At 41.9% G+C, this 26,932-nt stretch overlaps 2 protein-coding genes across 8 annotated transcripts in view; one reads left to right on the top strand and one right to left on the bottom strand.

Annotated features, from left to right (window-relative positions):
• The window catches only part of pcbp4 (poly(rC) binding protein 4), a 38,203-nt gene extending 22,586 nt beyond the window's left edge, over positions 1-15,617 (top strand). For all 3 annotated transcript variants that reach the window (XM_048606586.1, XM_048606585.1, XM_048606587.1), the window contains exons 9-13: positions 1,190-1,231; positions 2,979-3,054; positions 3,916-3,968; positions 10,629-10,798; positions 12,798-15,617. In XM_048606586.1, the coding sequence (XP_048462543.1) occupies positions 1,190-1,231; positions 2,979-3,054; positions 3,916-3,968; positions 10,629-10,798; positions 12,798-13,110 (654 nt within the window). In that variant the 3' untranslated portion in view covers positions 13,111-15,617. The remainder of the gene's footprint in view (positions 1-1,189; positions 1,232-2,978; positions 3,055-3,915; positions 3,969-10,628; positions 10,799-12,797) is intronic.
• Positions 15,618-20,501: 4,884 nt separating this feature from the next.
• Positions 20,502-26,932, bottom strand: part of nprl2 (NPR2 like, GATOR1 complex subunit) — a 36,400-nt gene continuing 29,969 nt past the window's right edge. For all 5 annotated transcript variants that reach the window (XM_020529107.2, XM_048606580.1, XM_048606581.1 and 2 more), the window contains 2 exons: positions 25,427-25,569; positions 20,502-24,828 (listed from right to left, as the gene is read on the bottom strand). In XM_020529107.2, the coding sequence (XP_020384696.1) occupies positions 24,761-24,828; positions 25,427-25,569 (211 nt within the window). In that variant the 3' untranslated portion in view covers positions 20,502-24,760. The remainder of the gene's footprint in view (positions 24,829-25,426; positions 25,570-26,932) is intronic.

Below are 26,932 nucleotides of genomic sequence, written 5' to 3'. Positions count from 1 at the left end.
ATAACAGTTGGCTCTTTCACTTTAATTTGGCCCATAGTTGCATTCTTCAGGCACTAATCCCTGCAGAAAATGGGCTGTGCACAAATCCAGCTTCATTATTACATGGAGCACAAAGCAACACAAATTGGCCTTATGGCTGATTATAGTTCATTTGTACCCCTTCCTACTTTCTTTTACTATTGCCATCAGTAGAGTCCTTTTTCATTTTGTTTTCCTGGCCTACCCTTGGTTCTGTTGATACCATACATCTCAGCTACTCCTTGTGCTGTGGACTTCTCACCACTCTGAAGGTAAAGGACGTTCTTCCGATGACTTGATGACAGATTTTGATTCCCTCTCCCTCTATCTGCTCTGCTAATTGCACAGGCATCTATTAGGTCTACCCTTAACCTTTCCTTCTGGGGAAAAAAGGGACCCAATCTTTTCACACTTTCCCAATCTCTTGGGCCTGCTATCATGGAATGTTAGTGAACTGGAGGAAAACAAATGTCTCTTTGTCCGAGTCCAAATCATAATCAGCAACTGCGTTGATAATAGCTATTCTGCTGCACTGTAACTTTTGATAGTGATGTTGAAAAACTTGTATTCAGAATCTCAGGGCATCCATAAGCACTTCTACAGGAAGTACCTTAGAAATGTAGTTAATATAGGGTGCTTGATTGCTTATTTGCACACGACAACATCGAATAAACAGCGGTGTTAATGAGCATATAATTTGCTTCAGTGAAGTTGGTTGAGAGAAAAATATTGACTAGGGCACTGCAGTTGAACTTGTGCCATGCCACCTTTCATATCCACCTGAGAGGGCAAATGGACTTGTCTTTCAGTTCGGACTGTAAAGCAAACACCTTCAATAGTACAGCACTCATGACAGCACTGGAGTGTTTAGATTTTTTTAACCAAGTCTCTAGAGTGGCACTTGAATTTTTAGATTGAAAAGTACAAATGCTGCCAACTAAAGTTCTTGTGCTGTGTAAGATTTTGTAGGCCTTTATGCCACACTGCCCCGAGTTCTACATTTTTTGTTTAAAGGATTAAAAATCGGCTGTGCCTTGGTTTTTCTGGTAAACTTGTGCTTTTGGGGTGATGAGGGATGCAAGCTCCTTAATTCTGGCTTGATGCTGAATCTATCATAGCTGTTAATGAGACATATTCAAACGGTTCTTTATTCTGTAAAATTCTTTTTCAGGCCTACACCGTTCAGGGGCAGTTTGCAGTCCCTCATCCAGATGTAAGTGAAATACAAATAATTGTAGCTTATTAAACCGAAGACTTTGTATTAAGAACCGGTTGGAAATGGGGATCTGCTCAATTAGTTGTCTCTCCCTCTCCCTCCATGGGGCCTCATGGGCTCTCAACTTAAACATGGAGCTTCAAACTGCCCTTGTGGGTGAATGTACAGCCCTAATCCTTTCCTGGATGGTGTGTTTATCCACTCAGTGATTGAGCGAGCTGTAGTGTACCTTTTGTTGACTGACCTGCTTTCATCCCATTAGATGTAACCTTGTGCCCAAAGGAACCCAGTAGGGACAGGCAGAACTTGTTCTTGATGAATTGAGCTGGTGATTGAAACTACCAGCTTGGTGCCATTTGGAAATCCAGCCTGCCAGCTGTTTAGCCAAGAGCCTGGCACCATACCTGCTTGTGGGTCTACTGCACATCTAATCAAGGAAATGACCATTTATGGAATTCCAAGCACTTGTCTTCTTAACTAATCTCTTCACAGGACGATCAGCCATACTTCATGGTCTGTACACACGAGCGCTTGCTTTTTTGTAATTATCCCGAGGTGAAGAATGGTCATCTTGGGTGATGTCAAGGTTTGTGTCTTCCTTCCACAGTTGAATAGCCTCATTCATTACCAGTAGTTTCCTTTAACCGCTGGCATCCAGAATGAGCCAGCAAACCAAGGGAAGGCAGACATCGAGAGAAAAAAATCCACACAATGCCATCCTTTGAGGAGTGAATTCCATAGGCCCACGCTTTCATTCGCAGACCCTGTCAAATTAAATCCCCACTTTCTTTGCTGTACAGCTGAACTCCATTCCCAAAATATCACTTTGAATAAAAAGACAAATGCTTGTGACAAAGATTTCTATTGAAAAGACAGCAGAGGAGGAAGGACAGCGCAGAGAGTTGGACACTCAAAGCTTTTACATTTGGGTTGTTTTCATTTGGACTTTAGTAAATGGCTTTCTCTGCATCATAGACAAGCTCCTGGAGTCTTGCACCAACTAGACTTCAAAAATATCAAATATCATGCTTTGCTGACATTTCAACCAGAGGGCTGTGTTTGTATCCAGCCTGGGCTCGGAGTCCCCACTGCATGGCTGTTAAAGGTCTCTTGTGAAATAAGTCTGATAGACTCAGCCCACTGTCACAATACTGCTTTTAATTGCCAGAAGGTAAGGGGAACCCTGATTGCTAATGCAGGAATTGACAACAGGGAAGATAATACTTAAGTGGCTAGGCATGGGGCCTCTTTATTGGTTAGAAGAGAGAGGGCATTGAGCAAGGATAATTAAAGTGTTTGGATTAAGATAACTTAATTAATTTTAATAACTGGTTATTCCATCCAGTGGCAAGACCATCTTCTACTGGAGATCATTGACTAACAGTGGTTCAGCTGACTAACCAGACTACCCTCAGTGGGAACTGATGCAGAGAGTTTCCTGATGCCACTTTTCCAAGAGCCCACCAAAGTTCCAGGCACATCAGGCTAAAATGGAGCCACATCATCCACCTGGTCTCCATCCCTGCCACCACCACTTGGGCAGGTATACGTGTCTCCTTCCTGTCCCCTATGCTGGGTGGCCATAGCTCTGTGGATCCATCACACCCGTTCACTGTGTAAGGAGGCAATGGTGTTGAGTCGGTAATGCATCCATTTGAAAAGTTTGATATTAAGATAATTGGAAGCTGTGCATGCTACCACCATGATGCTACTTTTAATTGTTGGTATTTGGTTGACGTTGCAGCTCTCCAAGCTTCACCAGCTGGCTGCACAACATGCTTCCTTCAACACAGTCAACCAGTCATCCTCTTCATTTACAGGTATGTATTAAAAATGATTGGCGTGTGGGCAGTAACAGTCCTGTCAGTACTGAGTATTAGAGTGGGATTGTAACAGTATAGTTGGTACAGAGCACTGGAGAGAGTGGGGCAGTAACTGTCATTAGTGTAAGTATTACAGAGAGTGGGATAATAGCTGTCCTGACAATGCAGAATGTTAGAGAAGTATCGTAAATTATTGTCGCTACTGTGTGTTACTTGGCATTTAAGATGCAGACTAGAGATGTGGTAGTGAAAAATTATTCAAAATATTGTTAAAGCCTTTTTAGTTATGCTGACTGGTTATCTGGTAGAATGGGGATTAATGGATGAATGAGAAATAGTTGTTAGGAGCTGTATGGAATTGGAGGGCTTCTGGAATCCAAACACCTTTTAAAGGAAGAGTCCTTTGTGGCAAATGTGAGTTGCATTGTCCCCTTGTAAACTTACTTGTTTGTGTGACCAGTTTGTGGTGCACAGTGCCTTATAATTTTTTTGCCCATGTTATTTCTGACAGAATGAGGCTGGTGAAGTATCTTCTAGGTTGCATATCTGCAGCTCAGTGGAAATGTTGATGGGATGTTAAGATTGCTGTAGATTTACTTTAAGAGCTAGGGAAACTTAGCTGAACCTGAACGTTTCCTCTGGCTATTAAATAGATATGTTCCATCTTGAGAATGATTGAAGCTACATCCCGTCCTTCTTTGAGTGGTGTGTCTGGATCATTGTTTGTGTTTCTTCCTGCTCGCTCCCCGTTCCTATTTAGCTTTCGCTTTCTGTCACAATTTTGCATGTTCTCATTCTGTGTATGGCTGCATTTTCCTATGTTCATAGTGCTAACTTGTCACTTCCTTCCTCCTGCAGGATTGGACAACAGTGGTCAGCCTACATCTCAAGAACTACTGGTTCCAAATGATGTAAGTAGTAGTCATAAGATCTAAGGAAAAGGAGATGGAGTAGACAATTTGGCCCCTCAAACTCAGCATTCATTGTATTCGGCAATTGTTTGCTGAGTATGATTGTCTACCTAGGAAATTTCCTGTCACTGGTCATGAGTTTTGGGGGCCCTTGCATGGCTGACGAGCCTGAGATTTCCGGGAGTTGGAATTGGTCCTTGGTTCTGCATTCGGTAAAATCATGACTGTTTTGATTGATTGTGATCTTAACTCCACTCTCTTGCCCTTCCACTTGTTTCCTTATTAATCAAAAATTTACTTAACTCTATCTTGAACATATTTGATGACCTGGCTTCTACCTCTTGCTGGAGTACTGAATTCCAAAGGCTGACATGCTCAGAAAAAATTCATCCCCAATAACATGAGCTCTTGAACAGTAACTTTTTATTTGACACTTAGCAAATACCTTTTGGAAATCCCAATACATTGTATCCACCCTACTTATTACTCGCATAACTGTATTAACTGCTGAATATGATTTCCTTTTCACATAGCCATATTGACTGATTTGTTTTGTAATTTTCTGAATATCTTGCTACTCCTTGCTGTCTTCCTTCTTTCTTGAATTGATGTGTTAATATTTGGTTCCAATTCACTAGGGCTATTGCAGAACTTGGGAAATTTTGGAAGATTACAACTGATCCTTCTACAATATTTGCAACCACTTCCTTCACATCTTTAAGATGTAGATCACAAGACTCAGGAGATGACTTAGTCCCATTATTTTTGCTTGTTTTTTTTAAACCTCTAGTGATCATGATTGATTAAGTTCCTTCCTGCTTTTTGCCTCTTGGTTTTCTACAATTTTTGTTGCTTTGTATCTTTTTCCATGCTGACAGATGCAAAATATTTGTTCAAAGTTTCTGCTATTCCCTTTAATTAATTCCCAAATTTCACCTGCTCAATGGACCAACATTTCTACTTTAATATTCTTGTAAATGCTTTTCCTGTATTTTTTATATTTCATTAGTCTTCTCTTGTACTTCAGTTTCTCACTTTATGTAATTCTGTGCTAATTTCTAAAAGTTTGCCAAAGAATGCCACCAATTTTTGCAGCATGCTGCATCTTTCAATTTGACACCATCCTCGATTACCTCAATTAACCATGGATGGTGCGCCTTTTCATACTTTTTCTTTCACAGTGGTATATGTCTTTGAGGTTTAAGAAATTCTTTTTAAATGTCTGACTGCTTCTCTGCTGTCTTTTTTTCAATTTATTTTCCCGGTCTACTTCAGTCAACTCCATCTTCATACCCATGTAATTGCTTTTATTTAAGGCACTTGTTTCAGACCTACATTTAACAGCCTCGAACTGAATGTGAAATTCTACCATATTATGATCACTCTTACCTAGAGACTCCTTTATAAAGAGCTCATTAGTACTTTTATAGTACATTATCAGGTCTAGAATAGCCTGTTTCGGTGGTTCCCCAGAGTGCATCATTCTAAGTAATTGTGTGGAATAACTCTAAATTTATTCTCCAAGCTGTCTTTACCAATTTGCTTCCTCTAATCTGTGAATATTAAAATTTATTTATGATATTGAAATACTTTTCTCATAAGACCATATTATTTCTTGATGTATGTGCTGTCCAGCAGTGTAGTAAAGGGGCCTATAAATATCACCACCAATGAATTTATTTGCTTCCTGACTGCGCACAAATTGATTCAATATCTTGATGTTTCATTCTTCATTGAGAGCTGGACAATGTTGTTTTCATTTCTTCCCATCCTTCTGAAATAGTCAATTACTTATGAATATTCAATGTTGAATGAACTGAACCTGTTATGTGTTAGCAAGTTCCCGAGTTATATTCCAGATTCCCAACTGATATGTAATGTGATTTACTAACCAGTGGCTAATATGTTACTAACCTGCCCAGTTATACAGTACCTAAGAAACGATGGAGTGAATGATGAATAGGCAGAGTGGTGTGTGGTCAGAAGATAATGTTAACTATGGACTGGAATTAATGACGCTGCACAGAAAGCAAACATCAAACGTGGGAGAACAGTACAGGGTGTTCGCCAATGGATTCATCACAACTGATGAATCTCATCCTTCACGAATTTGGGCATTATTCAGAAGAATCAGAGATTGATCTCTACTCTTCTGAGTAAATACAGTGGAAAGAAAAGAGCACTTGCTACAGGTTTCTCCCCCTTCCTGCCACAGAGCCAGCACCTGTCTAATATGTGAGCTGAGGCAGCTGTGATATCTCGCCATCTGTTAGTGATAGATCAGTAACTGTGTGAAGCCTTGATTGACAAATCGTCGTCCTTGAGCCAGCGATTGCATTAAACCTGTGATCGGTTAGCATTAATCAGGCAGCACTCAGCTGTCTTCGCTGACAGAGCACAGGTATTTGCTGTACAGCTTCCTGCCCTACCCACTGACTGCTCATTGAGGTTACTAAACCCCTCCAGGGCAGTTAAGTTAGAGTGACAGCTGTTCCTGAAGTGGTGACCTCTGATCTTTTTGACCTTCATTCACATTTTTCAGTTTCAGGCAATACCTTCAAAAGCAGTAACTGGTTCCTTAAACAGTCCAGTGGTGAAAGGAACCTCTGCACCATGGTGTAGTGCAGATTTATACTAGCGAGTGCCTACAGGGTGACTGTACTTCTTTCTACAAATAGTGATTATGCTTCACGCATAATTGACATATGCAATTGCGTAGGTACCTCTTTAAACGGGGCAACCATAACTGCTTATAAGATGCTTGTATTTCTGTGGAAGTGTAGTCGATACGTTGCACTGTTTTACATATAGTGAGTATTTCGTAATATATGAACAGACAGCATTCGACTGCAACCAGGATGACTATGCTTCATATAGTACACAGACTGTCTGTCCACAGTGATAGAACCTCACTATATTTAGAATAGGCACTAACACAGCGCCCTGTTTGAACTCTGTTTATGATGTGGGGTAATTGCTTATCTTTATGAGACTGATGCTGTCGCCCTCTGGTCTGTTGCTCCTGCTGAAGGACAGTTCTCTGGTTCATTTCAGTTGGAATTGAGCTGCAATTCCAGGCATGTGATGAATGTGAGGTGGAGTCTCAGCCCCTGCAAGGACAGTGCTTATAAATAGTCAGCAGGGCAACACAATGCTCCCTTCAAAACCCGACAGTATCAAGTGACAAAGGCAGAAAAGAATGCCAACCAGACAACATACGCCATGAGCCTTTTGAAATTCAAAACAAGAATGAAGAGGTATCTGTTTCACAAAACAGATGACAGGACAATACTGGAGAGACACTAGCTGTGTTGGAGGTCTTGAGTGCTGGTGTGCAAGTCACGTCCATGGGGTGTACAGTACAGCTAGGAATCCATGGCTTGGACACTGTATCAGGGGTATTCGCACCATCTTTAAAGAAAGACTTGTATTTTATAGAGCTTCTTTCAGAATCTTGAGACAACTGAAAGTGCTTTTATAGTGAAAAAACTATATTTGAAGTATAGTCTCTGTTGCCATAGCGGGCCATTTAATGTTCCAACTGGGGATTAAAAAATGCCTCCCTCAATGCTCCCGAGTGTCAGCTTTTAGATAAAGTGCCTGGGTTGGGATTTGAGTCTGTAAGTGGAGTCTATTGAGAATGAAGGACTTAAAAAGAATGTTGTGAAGAAGAAAGTGTTCTGGAGAAATTAATGGGACTAAAAGCTGGCATTCTTTGGAGCTGTCAGCTCTTGGCTAAGAGAAACCTTTATAGTGATAGTGGATGCATTGGTTTTGCCCTGCCAGAATGCTCTAGCTTCTAGAATGGGGTCTATAAATTGGAAGGTAGCAAATCTAACTCCATTGTTAAAGCAGGACTATTGACTGGTTAGTCTGACAAAAACAGTTAGAAAAATGCTAGGTTTTTATTACCAGGGACATGCTGGTGTGCCATTTTACAAATTGTAATGTGGTTAGGCGGAAGTCAGTATGGTTTTATACAGGAGAAACAATGTTTGTCAAATCAGTTATACTTTGTAGCCAGCCTCCTGCGCTCTGTACTTCTGTAACCTGAGGTCAACCAAAATCATCCTAGTCTTAACATATGCCAGTTCCCATTCACCCATCACCCATGTGCTTGCTGATCTACACTGGCTCCCAGTTCAGGTACACCCATTTTGCAAAAAAAGTTTGATTTTAAATTTCCATGCCTTGTCCCGCTGTATCTTTAAAATCTCTTAAGTCTCTGTGCAATGTACTCCTTCATTCATGGGCCTTTGATCACATTTGATTTTAACTGCTCCATCATTGGTCGCAATACCTTCGGTCGTCAAGACGTTAAACTCTCGGATTTCCTCCTTGCCCACTTTACCTCCCTTCCCCTCCTTCCTCTTTTCTTTGAGATGGTCCTCCAAGCCTTAAGTCAGCCTGAGCTTTGATTTGAATATCTCCTTTTGTGATATGGTATCACGTTTTGTCTGACAATGCTGTTGTAAAGCGCCTACAGTCTTTTTATTATGGTAAAAGGGCTTTACGTGTAAGTTTGTATTGGAGTATCTTTTTGAGGCTCTAAATACCAGGAGCAATAAAGTTAATGTTATCATTTGATTTTCAAAAGGCTAAATAAGAGGTTACACAAGGTTAGGGCTCGTGGAATAGACGGGGTGGAAATAAAAGGTATTTTCAGGGTGGCATGGTGAGTGCAATGGAGAGCTTTGGGCAACAGTACTTGGGTCTTGGCTCTTTTTATGGTATCTGTCAACTTCGATGCAATTTGTTTTCTGATAGAAAGCTAGGTAGTGAAGCAAATTGGGAGATGCAAGAGGCAGAAAAAAGGGTATAAATAGGTGTAGTAAATGTGCAAAATGTAGTTTAATGAGGTGAAGTAGCAAATTATTTGCTTGTTGTAAAAATCAGGAGAATTTTCTTTTTATAAAAAAAAAAGTTAGATCAGCAAGTGTTTTATGTCAAGATTTGGGGTCTTTGTAGCTGTACCAGTTAAAGTGCAAGTGCAAGTGCAAAGACCAATTGGGAAGACAAATGGTACGTAAACTTCAATACTTCAACTCCTTTGGAATGGAGAAGCAAATCTGATTCTAATTATTTCAAAGCGTTCAGTGGGACCACATCTAGAATACACAGTGTGGTTGTACCTACAGAAGAGTCTACTTACCTTGACAGGTGTGATGAAAGCTCACCGGATTGATTCCCAGACTGAGGTGGCTGCCCTCAGGGGCTTGATTAGAATGGGCCAGAAAACTCTGCTTCTCAATCTTCTACTGATCAATATTGTTAAACTTTTTCCAGTAGGTTTGACAGGGTAGATGATCCCTGGCTACAGCATATGAAACTAAGGATTGTGGTCTCAGGATAAAGAATCAGTCATTTTTGGAATTCTTTAAACTTTAGCTGTGGATGCTCAGTAATTCGGGAGACACTTTATAAAAACCCACAGATTCTAGGACACAAAGGGAATTGAGAGATCTGGAGATTTTGGGTAACTAACAATTATTGTACTAGAAGGCAGAGCCAGTTTGACAGCTTGCCACCGTGCTCTTTTTTTTCTACTAGAGAGATATATATGAGTTGGTGGTTCAGAGGTGTTTACTAGATTAAGACTGCAATGAATGGGTGGGTGTCTTTATGAGGGAATATTGGATAGTTTGGGTTTGTTTTCACTGGTATTAGAGTGAGGAGTAGTTTGATTAAAGTTTTTAAGATCCTGAATGTTCTTGACAGGGTGGATGTTAAAAGAATACTCCTTCTTGTGGGTGAGTGCTCAATTAGAATAGTGGAACAGTTGCGTTGCTCGGACCGTCCCATTCCTCTTGAACATGAACTTCCCTACCTGCAGTAACTTGTGTTCTTGTCTTGTTTGGCAGTTTTAGTGAGGAAATACCAATGGTTGATGCTGGTCTTGCTCTCTCCAGATTCCCTTGATAGAGCTGCTCTTACTGCATCTGGGCTTCAGTTGTCTGGGATTATTTCCGATCCAGGTGTCAATGCTGTTCTTTGCTGTTCAGCAAGATAAGCTGTAGAGATTGAGGCACATCTACTCTAACATGATTAAGACCAAAAACAAAATTTATCTTGGTAAATCTGAGCCTTGCTTGACAGCGTTTCAGGTAGCACAGAAACACACAGTCATAAGTCTTGAGGTAAGAGACCGAGGCAAAATACCACAGAGACCAGGTTTTGTTTCAATTCCCTAACTTTCTTGGCTCCAATTTCCAGTCCAAAATAATCCTGTTTGATCTGGGCCTGCAGCACAATTCCACCTTAATCAGACTCCCATCAGGAATGGGGAAAATGTCAGGTTATATTACAGGACGCTGTTAAGATTCAGTCTGAAGCATTTTGTGGGGCAGTGAGGGAGAGCTTTGCTTTCGGCTTAAAAGAGTGGCCGTTGCTTTGCTATATAAAACACTGTGCTGGGAGTATTTGGTGGCTGTGTTGCAGGAGCTTTATTCTTCAGCGTGCTGCACCTCATGATTACCTGTTGAGTAACTGAATGTCACCACTGACATAGGTTGTCTGAGATGGGTATTGCTTTCCCTGGTATCTAGTGGAGCACAAAAACTGCTTATTTTTTAAATGGAAACTGTACAGAAAGAGTTGAATAACTGTCAGGATAGGCTGTTGCATTTTCTTGACTAATCCATGTCTGTTTCTCCTCAACAGTTAATAGGCTGCATCATCGGAAGGCAGGGCAGTAAAATTAATGAAATCCGGCAGATGTCAGGTGCTCAAATCAAGATTGACAATCAGGTTGACGGTTCAACCGAACGACTTGTTACAATCACAGGGGGACCCCTGAACGTCAACTTGGCCCAGTACCTCATAAACGCATGGTAAGCAAACGTGGAGCTCTACTCCAGAACAGAACTGCGCACTGTAGTAGGGAGAGGGACTGGCCTTCTACTGTTAGCACAGTTTTAGTGGTTTATGGTGAGCTATTTGAATAGTGATGGGAATAGTGTAGAACTAAGTGGACTTACTTATCTAAACTCACAGCTTGACATGTTTGTGGTAGGTAATTAATTTTGACATCTGTTCCATGATCTGTCATGTGTCCTGAGGTAAACAGATGCCATAACCCACCAGTGTCCAGTTCCCAGAGCACAGTCAATGCCATTCTCCCCTCAGTCACCAGGAGACAGGAGAAAGGTGAAGTTGGATCACCCCGCAATGTTCCTTTCTTCTCTCTGTCGGAAGCACCAGCTTCTACTCGGTGTCATCTCTCACTCTTCCCAGCCCTGATTGTTGTATCCGATATTGGTGTCCTGTCATTCCTTGCACTGATGTTCAGAATAAATCACGGCAGCACCATGGTTGGTTTCTTCGCTTTTGCTCCCCTCCTTTTATCTTGCTTGGGGTACAGTTCCACGGGTACTGCTCAACCTCTGGTAACCCATCTCCATGGCCTAATCTCCTGTGCAAGCTAGGCAGCAAGTGCCAAAGGGCTAGTTGACCATGGGTGTATTGAGGCTCAGCCCTGTCTGATTTTACTGAGTGTTTCCACTGACTGGATCCAGCAGGTGGTGAGGTTTGAGAGACAGAAAGGTAAATAGGACTGGGAACCCTGGCTGAATTTCTGCATCTACCCTGAGTTAGTCCTGGAGGAGCTGCCCACTGCCATGTGCCTAAGATCAACTAATTCAGCTGAGATCAGACACTATGCTGGTCAGTGAGGCTACCCACCGAGTCTTGGTGAAGACTTTTGTGAGTTCACAGATACTGAACATTGCAGTCTCTTTGCTGTCAGTTTGTAAAGAGTTCACCAAACCATTATATCACCACATTTCATCAGTAAAGCATTTTGTTACCATTTCTAGGTTACACCAGTTACTGTTGCTCCCACTCATTTGTTATCCTGTCCTGTTTGCATCTCCTCTCCCTAGACCATGTTGGATCAACATGGGAGTTGGGGGGAATTGGGGCAAGGGACACCTGAGACAGTTCAAGGCCTCAAGCTCAGTGTTAAGAGTGACTTAGTGCAAACCTCCTTCCTTTCAGCCTTTGGCATTGTGCGCTGTGTACTGCTGGTTGTCTAATGTGCTGGCTGTCTGCACACTCCTCTAACTAACTGGTGCTCAGTATGATGCTGGTCAGTCAGTGTGCATCATCAACAAGCCCAGGTAAAGGCCCACACCACAAGATGCCAGCTAGAATACATACAGTTGGTTCTAAGACTAATTAAGAAATTTCATTTTTAAAAAGCCTGGATATTTATAAAGTTGGAGGAGATGAGAGCTTCCAAAATTACAATGTCATAGAAAAGAATTGAGTTTAAAGTAGGTCAGTAAGCAAAGAGGAGGGTTAGATTGGTAGGGAGAGAGGAGGATTTCTAGTTTTGACTTAGCTTCCAAACTGGTAGGTTTCACCAGTGTGCGGGTGGTCTAGGAGATGACCTGTTCAACTTTTGAACAGCTCTCTAAACATGCCTGCACATTCTGTGCTCTGGAGAAAGCATTGGGATTTCTTCTGTGGAGCCGTGTCTCCAGAAAACGGCCTTCTCAGTGGAGCTTTGATCAAATGTCAGCAACTATCCATTGGTTGTACACATGGTATTGTGAACCTGTAGAGTCTGGCTCTATTCTGTGTGCCCTTGGTAACATGAGTTTTAGCTGGTCAAAGGTTGTCAAGCTGCGAAGGTTCCCTTGCATGTATTTAGTGCTGTGTGTATGCGTGTGTGTGTTTAATTCAATACACAAGTATTGAACCTGAGGCATAATGTATCCTTACATTTGTTTTACTGTCATCCTTCACCACCCTTCCTTAACTCAAATCTTTTTCAATTCCTCTCACCTAATATAACCCTGACCTCTCTCCACCTCTCTTTCTTTACAGTTTAGAGATGGCTAAAACCACCTCCCAGAATGCTTCCATCACGACCCCAGTTGACCTCAACATGACCTTCTCTCAACCTACCAACCCTGCCTCTTCCCCACTGGCATCGATGAGCTCCACCCTCCCATCCTCTCTGCTGAATGCCCCTTATGCCATTCCCATCTCCAGCCTCCTTGGCATGAAAAGCGTACCTTTCCTGGCACTGTCTGCGGCCACCTCGGGGCCTTCTGGGAGCCTATCAGCTTATACGGCCAAAATCTCCTCATCCAATGGGGTTAAGAAGTCTGAGCGACAGAAGTTCTCTCCGTATTGAAAGGATGGTGCAGCTGCCCAGACCCTGTGTAGAACTAGTGAGGTAACGAGTGACGGGAAGGAGTCATTGGGAGTTTCATTCAGATTTGTGAATTTTGTTGTTTAGGAGGTCTGTTTTCATACAAGTCCGTACCTGCAGAATGACCCCCTCTAAGTGGCTGAATAGCCTTTACCTGATTCCCTCAGTATTCAAAAAAAAAGAAATCAACATTCTAAGAGCTGGCAGGAATTGACAAATTGAATTTCCTGTCGGTTAATTGAGTTTGAGACTGTGTAGCCCAGAGGGCGAGTGCGTAGTTCAGTGTCTAACTGAACCATGTGGTCCACGAAGACTTCACATGCAATCTCAAGTAGGGTGCCAGTTGGCCTCCGTGTCTCTGGGCTGAAGGGTGGGAGGATAGGGGGAAATTCAGCCTTTGTTCCCACTCCTAATTGGTGTCAGTGACCCCTGCTGGAAAGAGAGAGAGACCAGCGAGTATTGGCAGGCTGATCAATCATGATGGGGGAGGGGAGGCCATCAAAGTTATGTCTGGTCCACACTCCCTCAACCCCACCTGGTCAATTAGCCCACTGATGCTTGTGGTCCAGGCTTCTGGTATGAATGTTAGGCACAGGAACAGGTTCTGTGGAACTCTATCCCAGCATGAGTCACTGCCTTTGAGAAAAAGGCAAAACGTGAAAAATGAACGTTGATTTTTTTTTTAAAATGTAAAGGCGATTTGGAAACCGACAAGGATTTGTTTTTAGTGGTGCCAGCTTGCTGTGAATTCTGGGAATCGGGGAAGCCATGTGGTAGTCACTGGGCATTAGGGGGCTTGGCACATTCCGTAATCTAACTACTTCCTTTGTGCTGTACTTCTCCAGATTAATCAAATGTTTAAAGAATTTTAGTTATACCTGATAACTTCAGGGAATATTTCAATATCAAATAATTACAACGAAAGAAAAGCTGTTCAGTGTTTGTTTTCTTTGTTTCCCCTCTGAAAAGGATGTACAAGCATCAAATAACCACGCCAGGCTCTCACAGCACAGTCCAGTCTCAAGTCACTTACCATTTAGATTTTGATTGTTATCCTTTGCCAGCCCCCAAACAGTTGCTATCTGGTTTTAAGGCACAGGCCGAAATCGGACACCGTTGGCAAACTATGCAAAATTTAAACATGTATTTGTCTTTTTTTTAAAAAAAATTCAAAATCTATTGAAATTTTCAAAGACTGATTTGACTTCTGCCGTCACAGAGGCTGATTATTTTCCCTTTCAAATGAAGAGTTGTCTTGCTCGTTGGAACTGGAAGCATTTTCTCATTTATTTAAAAAGAGGATCCCTTTTTCCAGAAGTTCTGTTGTGGCTCCCATTTTCCCAAACTTGGTGGAATATAGCAGGACAGGACTGAAGAAAGGAACAGACTTTTTTTTCCCCCCCCCCCCCCACCTTCATGAGCTACAGCCATAACTGGAATGCAGCATATCTCTGTCCGACTGACACGTGCACCTGCGCTGGACATTCCATCCCCACCTTACACATTTTTTTTAATATGGGGCCACTTAAGTGCTTGGTTCACTAAGCTGGGGAAAAAGTTTTTTTTTTTCCTTTGATTTTTGGGTTTAGAGCTGCATCCCAGACCTGGATTTTGTGAAGGACCATAAATGAAATTAGTCTGGGGACCTTTAGATGGTTCCCTTTTGGAGACAAGTAAACTGCATGGTACAAATTGACAGTCACTCTTGTAGGCTTTAAAATTGCAGGTGTGGGAGATGAATAAAATGCCACACATGCAGTAAGGGACTTGATTCTTTTGTTGGTGTAGAGGTGCATAATGTGGTAGCATAGAGGAGCTTTACCCTATATTCAGTTCTGTGCTGGACCTGCCCTAGGAGTGTTTGATGGGGATAATGCAGAGAGAGCTTTTCTCTGCATCTAATCCCATGCTGTCCTGTCCTTAGAACGTTTGGGGACAGATATCCCTCACTTTGGCAGAAAATATTTGCTCAACCCAAGAATAAGTTAATCTTTGCCTTTATAATTTGTTCCCTGATTCCAAGAGGAAATATGTCCTTTTTTGGGTGGGGTTGTCCATTTGGGTAAGGGCTACAGCTCCTGTATATAAAGGCAAGGACCTAATAGTCTATTTGATGACATTCACATCTCAAACATGTCATTTACATCACCAAGATGGTATTTAGTTACTTGCACATGATGAGGTTGGGAGAGGTGCCAACTCGTTGGGCCCCTCCACTGAGGAAAGCTTTGTGTAAAGGTACAGGTAGACACTGTGTGAATGCACAGGGTTCTGGGCTGACAGCCATGTCTAATATTACAGTCCCACTTCTTTATTCCCTTGTCCCATGTCTGCCCTCATCCTCTTGTGTTGGTGGTGTTCAGATTCACTCTCCATTTTCCTTTGCAGTTGTTTCTTTTATATTTCCTGTTATGTTTCGTTAAATAAAAGTTTTTTATGCGACACAAATTCCTTTTATAAAATATTAATAAAAGTTTTTTGGCACATTACAGCAGTTCTCTTGTGTGACCTTTTCTTGGTCTAATTTTTTTTTAAGGTTCCTTTTCAAATGGAGGTTCCACCTTGTTTATGGGATGTTGTTGAGCAATGCATCACAAAATTTTGGGCTGGTGGTCAGAGAACTGCCCAGCAGTATTAAATACGTTTGGTATGTTGAGAAAGTTGGCCCGTTGTTCCTGCTTTTTGATTTACTGATCCAGTGATATTTGCTGATAAGGACATGTGAATGGATTCATAGCTATGATTCCTCTTATAGTAGAATGCCTGTGATAGCAATATGTACCATCTGCAAGATACATTGTATCAGTTTGCCAAACCAATCATATCGAACACATCACAGGACAAGGGCAACAGTTCTGTGCAAACACACCGCAAGCTGCAAGTCCCTTTCCAAGTCGCAAGCAATCCTGCCTTGGCACTAGGCAAATGTTTTCATTGTCACTGAGCCAAAATTCTGGAACTCCTCGTGGCACTGTGGGGTTATGCCCTAAACCAAGTGCAACTTCAGTGATTCAAGAAGGCAGTCATCACCACCAATGGAGAACATTTGAGAGATGGGCAATAAATACTGTCCTAGTCAGTGATACACCCAGTCCGAGCACTGGGGAAGAAAATGACCAATGTATGAAGAATCTTGGGTAACGTGCCATCTTGGCACCATTTTAAAACATGCTGAAAGGGGGAACAGTGTAATTTAGTTTCAAAATGAGTGATGGTGCTTGTATTGGAAAGGACATGTGCAGCAACTATGCTTCAGTCAGCTGGACCAGCCTTGTAATGATTTCATGTTTTCAGATAGTGTGGAATGTGGAAACCAGTTTCTGCCCAAATAAACATCTGATGCATGATTCAGACTGTCAGGAAATGAAGTAAAACTTTAATAGCTGTCAATCAAGCAAATTAAATGGAGAATCCAACATCATCTGAAAGCTGGAAACATAAACTCAAATTGCTGTAAAAACTCAGCAGGTTTGGCAGCATCTGAGAGAAACAGCAGAGTTAATGTTTTGGGTCCAGTACCCCCCTTCAGAACCTTTCTATTGTTTTTTTTCTTATCATCTGAAAGCTGATGGTAAGGGGTGAGGCTGTAAACTGCCTTTATTTGGCACTGGTTAATTTAACCTCATAGACGGTGCACACAGAGCTTTAAAGATAAATTTAGCAGAGAAAGAATGAAGATTAGAGTGTGCAAATCAAATCCTCCAGTTATGGTTCCAGCTGTGATCCCATACTTCCTGTCAGTTAGTCCCCTGACTGCAATGAGACAAATTTAGTTCCTGAAATGGGGCAGGGTGCGTTCTGAAATTTTGGGGGTTTAACTCCTGGTTTTCTCTTGCATTTTCAGTGGGAGTTGAGCAGAATCTCCAGAGATACATCTTAAAACCAGGAAAATTAAACCCCATGCCATCCTCCTTTTGGCCTTTCAACCTGGTACATTAACCTATCAGGATTCAGAGCAGCGCAGAAACTCCCTACCTCTTTTTTTTTTTCCCTAGGTTGAGGTCAGTTGTACACTGCAGTGAAGATCAGGTCAGCCCGCACAGGTGCTGAGTGAAAGCTGGGGACGGGATGCAACCCAGCCTGTTCTGTGTAATTGTGACCTTTTCCAAGCTTGTCATCGTGTGTGTGTGTCTCTGTCTTTCCTGATACCAGTCCCTTTGGATCAACGTGGGGAAGCTATGCTTTGGTTGTTCTGTGATTTCCTTTTTAAGTATAGAATGCAGAGACAGGAGTTGGTAGTCCAGCTTTGAGGCCAAACTCAGTAACTCACTTGTATTTAATCATGAGGCTGTCATTGTCACAAGTAGATTTATATTTCATGGTTCTAGCAATAACTTATAATTAATGGCTGCAGGAAAAGAGAGGCTCCTTTGTGCCTCTGTTAGTAAAACATGCTAGTCCTTGTGGACCTGGGCTAGAAACACCACGTGTTCTGTTCTTGGTATTCTTCAGCTTGCCTCATCCAAAAGCATCAATAATAGTGCAGTGACTGCCCCCAGCACTATAGGTTTAGGGAGAGGTGCTAAGTCTTATTGCTACACGATGGCCGCTACAGATGAAAGAACTTTTCACGAACTCCGCTTGGATGTCCTTTCTTACAACTGATGAAGTACTTCAGAAATGTGGTCATTGTTCTAATGTAGGAATCATGGCAGCCAAGGTGCACAATAATGTACCACAAGAGAAATGTGGCAATGACTGGAAAATCATCCTTGTGCTGAGGGTTTAATTTTGGCCAGGAGACATTATCAATTTAGATCCTAGACATCATTTTACAATGGTAAAATGTCCAAGAATGTTTCACAGGACAATTATATCAAACAACATTTATGTGGGGAGGGAATTCCACAGCTTAGGACCAGGTGGTCAAAGGCACAGCTGCTAATGATAGGAGTGTGCAAGGAACCAGACTGTAGGGTAGGCTAAGATTATTAAAGTGGGTTGGTAGCCATTAGAAGGAATTGGAAATGGGGATGAGAAGTTTTAAATCAAGGTAAATAAGCTTGAAGCAGAAGTGGACATGTCCACTGCTGTGATTGTGGAAAGAAGGGGTCTTGATAACTGAAAGCTTCAAGCTACAGCTCAGCTGAATGAAATAGGACACTACATTTTATGTTAGCGGCTAGCTTCTAGCTTTTTATTTAAGTATAGGAAATTTCTGCTCAGTCAATACAGCCTGTCAGACAGAAGGAAATCAGAACCAGTGCAGAGACCAAGAAAGGTAGAACTGATGTAGAGCTGAATGTTTTCTGGTGATTGCAGGAACAGCATGTCAGTGCATAAGTCCCAACCTTACATTGGGGCACCCTCCTACCTTTGGCACTGGTTCTAAATCATCCCACTTAACACAGAACTATTCTTGTAGCATTGATAGTGGTACAGCAGCAAGTCACAAACAGTGAATTCTATCTCATCTGTTTCTCTGAAGCTTGTGCACTATCTACAAGGCACAAGTCAGGTGTCTGATGGAATATTCCCTACTTGCCTGGACGGGTGCAGCCGAAACAACATGCATAAAGCTTCACATCATCCAGGCCGAAGCAGCTGCTTGACTGACGCCACATCCACCAACACCAACATATAGTGGCAGCAGTGTGCACCATCTACAAAAGGCATGTTGACACATGGCCTGTTGTTCACAAAGGGCTCCTTCAAGGCCCGTGAGCCTGCTTGTGACCAGCACAAGGGTTCCTCATGGTCCATTGTCAACCATGTGACCCTTCAGGGTCCTTCATGGCCCGTGATCCACAGAGGGATCCTCCATGGCCTTAGGTGCCTTTATTCAAAATCCAGGTAAGACTAATAAAATTTTAAAAGGAGCTACTTTTCCAACCAGAGAATGCTTCACTAGTATATCGTCACTCAGCCTGATGCTGAGCCAGTGTGTGTACGAGAAGGGCACATTACAAACAGATTTATTGTTACTGTACCCAATAAAACAGAATTATGTTGATACTGCCGTAACCTGTGCACGCAGCAGCTTTTAAGGAATTAATTTATACAACGCCAGTAAATCAAGCAGGAAGCTAATGAGAAGCTGCTCTCCTGCTGTTTGATGTATGTAGATCTCTTCCATGGCCATCAATACTTTGTATTCAGGGGCTGACAGGGAATCGAAAACTGCCAGCTGATGCATTGTTTTCTCCTGCGTCTGACTGTCATTCAGCTCACACAAACACAATCTGAATGTATTAACGGCTTTTAGTTTATGGTAAGTGATGAGACCAGACGTTTATGATTTGGGGATGGGGGGTGCCTGATGTTCCCTTCCTAAGGAAACTCCGTTAACCCTTTCAGTCTCAGCAAGAGCCTGAAAATAAAGATTACCCATCGTGGAACAGGCAGGTGTATGTGATAAATGCTGAACTCCTTAAGGATTTGAATTGCTATTGTACCCTTCAAGACCACAAGGCATTCTGAAGCACTTCATAATAATAAAGTACTGTCAATAAATCAGGGAAACCCAAACTGTGCACAGCAAGATCCCAGATTATGTGTTTTAGTAATGTTGGCTGAGAAAATAAAGTGGCCAGAACACCAACAAAAAAAAACTCCCCTGGTTTCATTCAGACAATGCAATGGGATCTTTTAAATCCACACCTGACAGTGTAGGCCTCCCTTGACAGTGTAGAATCTTTGTCCTTTATTCTCAGAATGCAAAATTAAAAATCAAAAAGAAAATATGACATCAATTTCATTTATTCTGAAGGTGTGAATCATGATTTATCTCAATATTCTTCTGTGAAAATAAATATACAATAGGTCAGAATGATACCATTGATCATACGTCAATACACTGATGTCATTGTGAAGCTCACGAGGGAAAGGTTGGACAGTCTCCAATTATGGCTATGGTGTGGAGTTACCGTTTGGAATCCAACTTCCTGTAGATATGTTCACATACTCACTGTTAGGCAACTAATGTTCACCATGCACTCCCAATTTCTCTACTTATTAAGAAACTGTATTTCTAATCTTTGTAGATCCCATTGTTTTGTACCAATGCTTCTCTCACATTTCCCTCAGTTATGCTAAATTCCAATCATTGCCCTGTTCGCATCACTTTCACTGGTGATTCTGGATTGGTAACACTCGTACAGCATCATATTAACCATTGTTATCCTGTGACAGTTACTAAAGTCTCCAACTCCTTGAAACTCAGCATCTGCAGCTCTTTCATTTGGAGTCTCAGCCTTCATACAGATTCTACTGAAAACCAGAGTGCAGAGGGATCCATGTCTTTGGGAACGCATAACCACAGCAGGTTATCAAACTGCAATGAAACACTAGTAGTAAATAAATAATGAGGTTCCATTTCCTGTCAACAAGAACACCTTGCTACAGATTCTCAATTAATCTGTTCAATAGCCAACTTTGTTGTACCATTTTAATTTTTTCAGGAATGGAAATATTACATAAAGGATTTTAAACAATAGTACATGTACACATATGTATCAACATAATATAGATACTTGGATCAATACTTGGAAAAAGCCACATATATGTAAAATATATATATTTAAAACATTAGCATTTCAGATTTCCAGACAAAATAGCTCAGAGTTGAGGCAGGGCCAGAAAACTCCCCATTATTGGCATACTAAACCAGCAAAGTGATTGCCACTGACGCGAGGAGCCAGCTGAGAGGGAGCTGCTTGCCAGATGGAATCTACATCACTGACCTGCAGCATTGAGACTAGCACAGACAGACTGAAGTGTCAGTGACAGATGACACCAGTGCAGTATGCATTGTCCAGATGTGCTGAGACCCGAAAAGCTGGATGTCACTAACACTTGGGACCAAATGAGAACATGTCCAGGGGCACAGCTGCCTGGTGGGCAACCACAACCAGCAGAATGAATATCATTGATGCGGTGGGACCAGCACAGGCCAGGAGTCATTGCCATTGATAACTTCAACATTTCTCTTAAAATGCTTAGGAGTAAATAACTTAAGAACTGGGATTGGGGGGAGGGGGGAGAAGGTGCTTTCTTTCATACTTAATGTCATCAAATATATACAAGCCATCTTACCCTCTCAAATAAATTACTTTCCATTATCAGGGATTTGAAAAAAGGGACAAGGTACAGAGGAGCAGCAAACACCAAGACTGAAAAGAGATAGGAGAAAAGTCCAGGCTAATCAGGAAGCAATGATTTTCAAACACCAAGTTTGGTTTTTAGAAAAGAGAATGGAAAGAGTTACCAAATCTTCTGGAAAAAAATTAAGTATAGGAATCTACAGTAAGTTTTCATTTTACATTTTGGGGTTTGGGGTGAAAGAATTTGCGAGCTGGTGTAATGCACATTTACAAAGATCTGAGTTAATTTCTCTTGGTTTCTGACAGCCAGATTACCTAAGAGCCTCTGCTGCATTCTGTGGTCTTGAGACCATGTTAGAATGGACCTGATGAGCACTCACTAGGAACAGCATAGGCACAAGGAAACAACTGGCCAGTGTTGAATGCAGTCCAGAACAGGAAGAAAAACAAAACAGACATGTGGACCTTCAAAGTTCATTCTCCAGCACCCTCCAGTAGCCTGGATGAAGTAGATCTTAATTAACAAGAATCAGGGAGGGGCCTCGCCTCCAATCATTAACTCGAAACTCTTTGCAGGAAAGTTCAGGGACTTCAAGTTCTGGTACTACTGTAATACACCCCTTGGCTAAGTAGTCACCAAATAGTCTCTCAAGCAAAGAATGATCAAGGTGGATACAGACACCACTCAGAGCCCAGTATTTTTGCAAATATACCTCAGAAATAGAGTGCAGTTTTTGCATGAGAAAACATTGATATGACGTTTGCAGATGGCCACTTGGACATATTGCGTCCTGACGATGAAGACGACCTGACGATGAAGACGACCTGGGTCAAAAAAGGCAGTACTGGGTCCAGTGAGCATGTCTTTCTCCAACACCATATCAGCCCCATAACTTTTGATGAGAAATGGACAAATCCATGGTTGTTTTCTTCAAACTTGAATCTGAACTACATCTGACTTAAGTCACAGAAATGACTCAACTGTTCTTAGAAATGGCCTATCAAGCCACTCAGTTCAAAGGCAATTGGGTAAATAAAAGTTGTAAATAAAAGCAAACCTATGAATTTATCAATGTGCATTTATGTCAATGGCATCTTTGACATAGAAAAGTATCTTGAGACACTTCACAAAAGCACAAGGGAAAAACTCCCAGAAAAAGGAGACATCAGGAGTTCAGGAGGTGGGCTTGTCAGGTTGTTAAAGGAAGACAGGCAGAGGGGTTTAAGGAGGGAACTCCACAGAGTGTGCCCCACGTGTCTGAAAGACTACCTGCCAATGATGCATGAAAAAAATCATAAAATAGCTACATGGTACAGGAGCAAGCCATTTGGCCCATCATATCAATATGAGCATTAGCTCTCTGAAAGAACAACTCAGCTAATTACACTCCTCCTGTAATGATGAATTACTAAAGTCACTGGGAGCCAGACAGTCAATATTTAAGTTAGCAAAGATAGAGGTAATGACCAGATTAGACAGGATATGGACAGCTCTGTTTGATGAAGCAGACGGGTTGAAGTGTATAGGAGGCTGGCCAGCTAAGCATTGAAATATTTGATAAACATATGGACAATGGCTTCAGTGAAATATGGAAGAGGTGGGGATAGACCAAGCAATTTTTTTTCCTTTTTATTCTTTGATGGGATGTAGGCGTTATTGTCCATACCCAATTGCCTTTGAACTGAGTGGCTTAATAGGCCATTTCTAAGAACAGTTAAGAGTCATTTCTGTGACTTAAGTCACATGTAGTCCAGATTGGACAGGGATGGCAGAAGGGCTTTTACAAAATCAATGAGTTCCACCGACACTAGCTTTCAATTGAAGATTTGTTAACTGAATTGAAAATTCCATCAGCTATTGTGATGTACTGTGAACCTGTGTTCCCAGACCATTAACCTGGGCTTATGTATGTATTTCTAATCCAGTGACTTTATCGGTTTTCCACAATCTTGCCTTAATGTTACCAAGGTTATAGCAGCCAGCATTTATAACCAAAGGGATATGGTGTTTGAAATACAGCTCGCAATCAGGTAGGATGCAAAGAATAATTCTAAAATGGTGAATTCCACTAAAACATCTGCAGCATACCACAAGGAAGCCTCCACAAGCCATGTATATGATTTAAGATGTCTGCCCAGTTTGCTTCCTTCCTTGTACATGTGCCCCAAGTGGTTACATTTCACTTTTCTCTATCACAGGCTTGCCCAGACTATTCCAACAAAAATTTACTTCTTCAGAATTCCACTTCACGCACCGCCAGGGTGATGTGACCACAATTTGAAGAAATAGCCTGTGTGGGTTCTTCAGTCGCAATTTCTCAATTACCTCTTCAGCTAATCAGTGACAACGTGCATTGAAACTGCAACTTTTAAGACGAAACTCTTCCAAAGGCAAATCACAAATGTAAAAGGACCTGGTCCTTTTGGGAGTGGGGGGAGGAGTTGAAGAGAGGTGGGGCATGATCTGAGGAGTAAGTGATGTTTGGCTAAAGTAATGCCTTTTTGGAAAGCTTTTAAAGCTTTTACAGGCAGAGATCCAGTTGCATTTTGAAATGTCACAGATTAATGTGCAGTATTTTTGTGCTGTAAACGTGTCACTTCACGAAGCGATATATGATTACCATTTCTTAAATTACAATTGAGTTTAACAGAATTACTTCTAAAAGTTACATGTAATTTGATCTCATTAATTAAGTTTGAAATCAGTTTGCAATGGAGATGTTAAAACACCATAATTTTATGTATCCTTCAGAACAAAAGATTTTAATGTATTAAATAATTCTATTTATCCAAAACTAGTCGTAACAATCTGTACAGATTCTATACGTTGCTATTCTCATGAAGGCACTGATCTGTACAGAGCACTGGTTCAAATGTACTGAGAGCTCAGCAGTAACACATTCAAGAGGATTATTTTTCAATGTTGGCAAGAAGTTCAACTGCAAAGTCATCACAATGATTTGAGATCATCAGCACACGCACACATCTTAACAGAAGTGTCCATGGATGGACCACACACTTCAGGAGTCAGGATTCCAACAAGCCCTGGGGCTCCAAGACCACTCAAAAGCACCACCACCACCGTCCCAGCTGAGATTGGCTAAAGCAGTACAGACTGGGGTCTGAACGTGGTTAGCACAGGTTACGTAGAATTTGGTATTATATACCATACATAACAGGCTAGCTAAGGAATGTTTCACCAAAGAATGCATTTTAAACAAATGGAGGAGAAGGGAGGATTTGAATCAATCAACTGGGGTCATGCTCTCTCCTTGATACTCGTGATAAGGCACATACACACAGGAGGAAGATTTGGGTAAGGATCGTATCAATATAATTTAAATACAAAATCTCTTAAGTTACAGATCACAATCTATTTCAGGAGACATGCTGTCACACATTCTTCACCTATTTTTAAATTAATCCAGGAGAGTCAGAACAATTTATCAGTACTGAAAGTCAGCAGAGCTTACACTACCCAAGTTGGAACTTTCTCACACTCCTCGCAAAACAGGTCTTCAGCTTGGAAACTCCTGGTCAACTTTAAGCCAGCGCGACATGCGGCAGTTGTCCTGACACTTGTTGTACTCTCACTTCCAGCACACAATGATATTTGAGTCATTCTCCAGCCTCTCGTCCAATTCTTTGTAGCTAATTCCTGAAAGAAACAGAGAGAAGAAAAGTTTGTTATAATTCCCACTTCCAAGTAGCTAGTCTCAGCTGAAATACAATCGGATACAGAGTAAGGATGTGTTAGCTACAGTTTAGTTGGAGCATTCTCACTTTGGTTGTGGGATCACAACCTTTAGACTGATAATACAGCGCTGGAGGTGCCAACTCATAGATGAGCTGCTAAACCATTGCTCTGTCCACTCTCTTGGGACAGATCCAATGACACTGTTTTGAAGAGGAGCAGCAGCTATGGGAGATCTCCTGCTACTTGAAAGCATGGATTAGATAAAGAGTAAAGCTTCCCCTACATTTCTCTGGTGAAATGCTTCACATCAATCATTCCTTTTCTAGACCCACGCAACCTGCAGCCTCTAATCAAGAATCCCAATTGTGGTGTTTAGTAGAAGCTGTTTTAAGCTATAGACCCATATCCAAAAACTACTCAAGTTAAAATCACACAGGGCTCTTATTGCAAAATCTGGAGTGTGAAGACACCTCTCAGTCGTGAAAACATCTAATTCCCTTTCACCGCTCTATCCCCTCGGCTGCATTGATCTAGTAAATGCGCTGTTGAGATGGTTTACCTGTTTTGCAGCAGATCTCATCATAGCTGTGCGAACCAGTGTACAGACGAGGTGGCCGGCTCCTCTCGTCTCGGTTGATCTTGACCGGATACTTGTGTAGTCGCCGAATTAAATGTTTCATCAGACCAAATTGAATCAATTTCCTACAATCAGAAGAGAGTGAAGTATTTTGACTCTTCCATAGCAAGTCGCATATCACACCCCCCAAAGTCTCACCCACAAAGCACAGGAGTGTGCTGGGATATTCTCTATTTGGTGGGCTGCAACAACAAAACTCAAAAAACCTGATAGCACCCAGGTCAAAGCAGTTGACTTGATTTGTATAACCTGTAGACTAAATGCTCACATTCCTCAATCATAGTACACTGTGGTTGCAGTGAATACCATCTACAAGATGCACTATAGTCACTTGGCAAGGCTCCTTCAACATCACCTGCCAAAACTGCAACCTGTACCATCTAAAAGGACAAAGCTTGCAGGCACAAGGGAAAACCACTGTCGGCAAGTTTCTGTCACAATCATCCTGACTTTGTATGTTTGTCACTGTACTTCACTGGCATGGAGACAAAACACTGGAAACTTCCATCTAACAGTACTCTGGAAATAAATACATCCACAAACTGCAGCAGCTCAAGGATAAGAGATGCACAATAAATAGTACATATCCCAAGAACTAACAGTGAGAAAACATTTTTAAAAAAGCAGGGAGATCAGCGGGAGATCAAGGAGCTCGTCATTCTCATTCATTTGACCTATTTGCGTTTGATAAGGTTCCCCATGGTAGGCTATTGCAGAAAATACGGAGGCATGGGATTGAGGGTGATTTAGTGGTTTGGATCAGAAATTGGCTAGCTGTAAGAAGACAGAGGGTGGTGGTTGATGGGAAATGTTCATCCTGGAGTTCAGTTACTAGTGGTGTACCTCAAGGATCTGTTTTGGGACCACTGCTGTTTGTCATTTTTATAAATGACCTGGATGAGGGCATAGAAGGATGGGTTAGGAAATTTGCGGATGACACCAAAGTCGGTGGAGTTGTGGATAGTGCGGAAGGACGTTGCAGGTTACAGAGGGACATAGAGAAGCTGCAGAGCTGGGCTGAGAGGTGGCAAATGGAGTTTAATGCGGAGAAGTGTGAGGTGATTCACTTTGGAAGGAGTAACAGGAATACAGAGTACTGGGCTAATGGTAAGATTCTTGGTAGTGTGGATGAGCAGAGAGATCTCGGTGTCCATGTGCATAGATCACTGAAAGTTGCCACCCACGTTGATAGCGTTGTTAAGAAGGCGTACGGTGTGTTAGGTTTTATTGGTAGAGGGATTGAGTTTCGGAGCCATGAGGTCATGTTGCAGCTGTACAAAACTCTGCTGCGGCCGCACTTGGAGTATTGCGTACAGTTCTGGTCACCGCATTATAGGAAGGATGTGGAAGCATTGGAAAGGGTGCAGAGGAGATTTACCAGGATGTTGCCTGGTATGGAGGGAAGGTCTTATGAGGAAAGGCTGAGGG

This window comes from Rhincodon typus, chromosome 16 (assembly GCF_021869965.1).
Source record: "Rhincodon typus isolate 14 chromosome 16, sRhiTyp1.1, whole genome shotgun sequence".
Taxonomy (NCBI): domain Eukaryota; kingdom Metazoa; phylum Chordata; class Chondrichthyes; order Orectolobiformes; family Rhincodontidae; genus Rhincodon; species Rhincodon typus.
The sequence above is the reverse complement of the archived record's forward strand: the minus strand, read 5'-3'. Positions and strand labels throughout refer to the sequence as shown.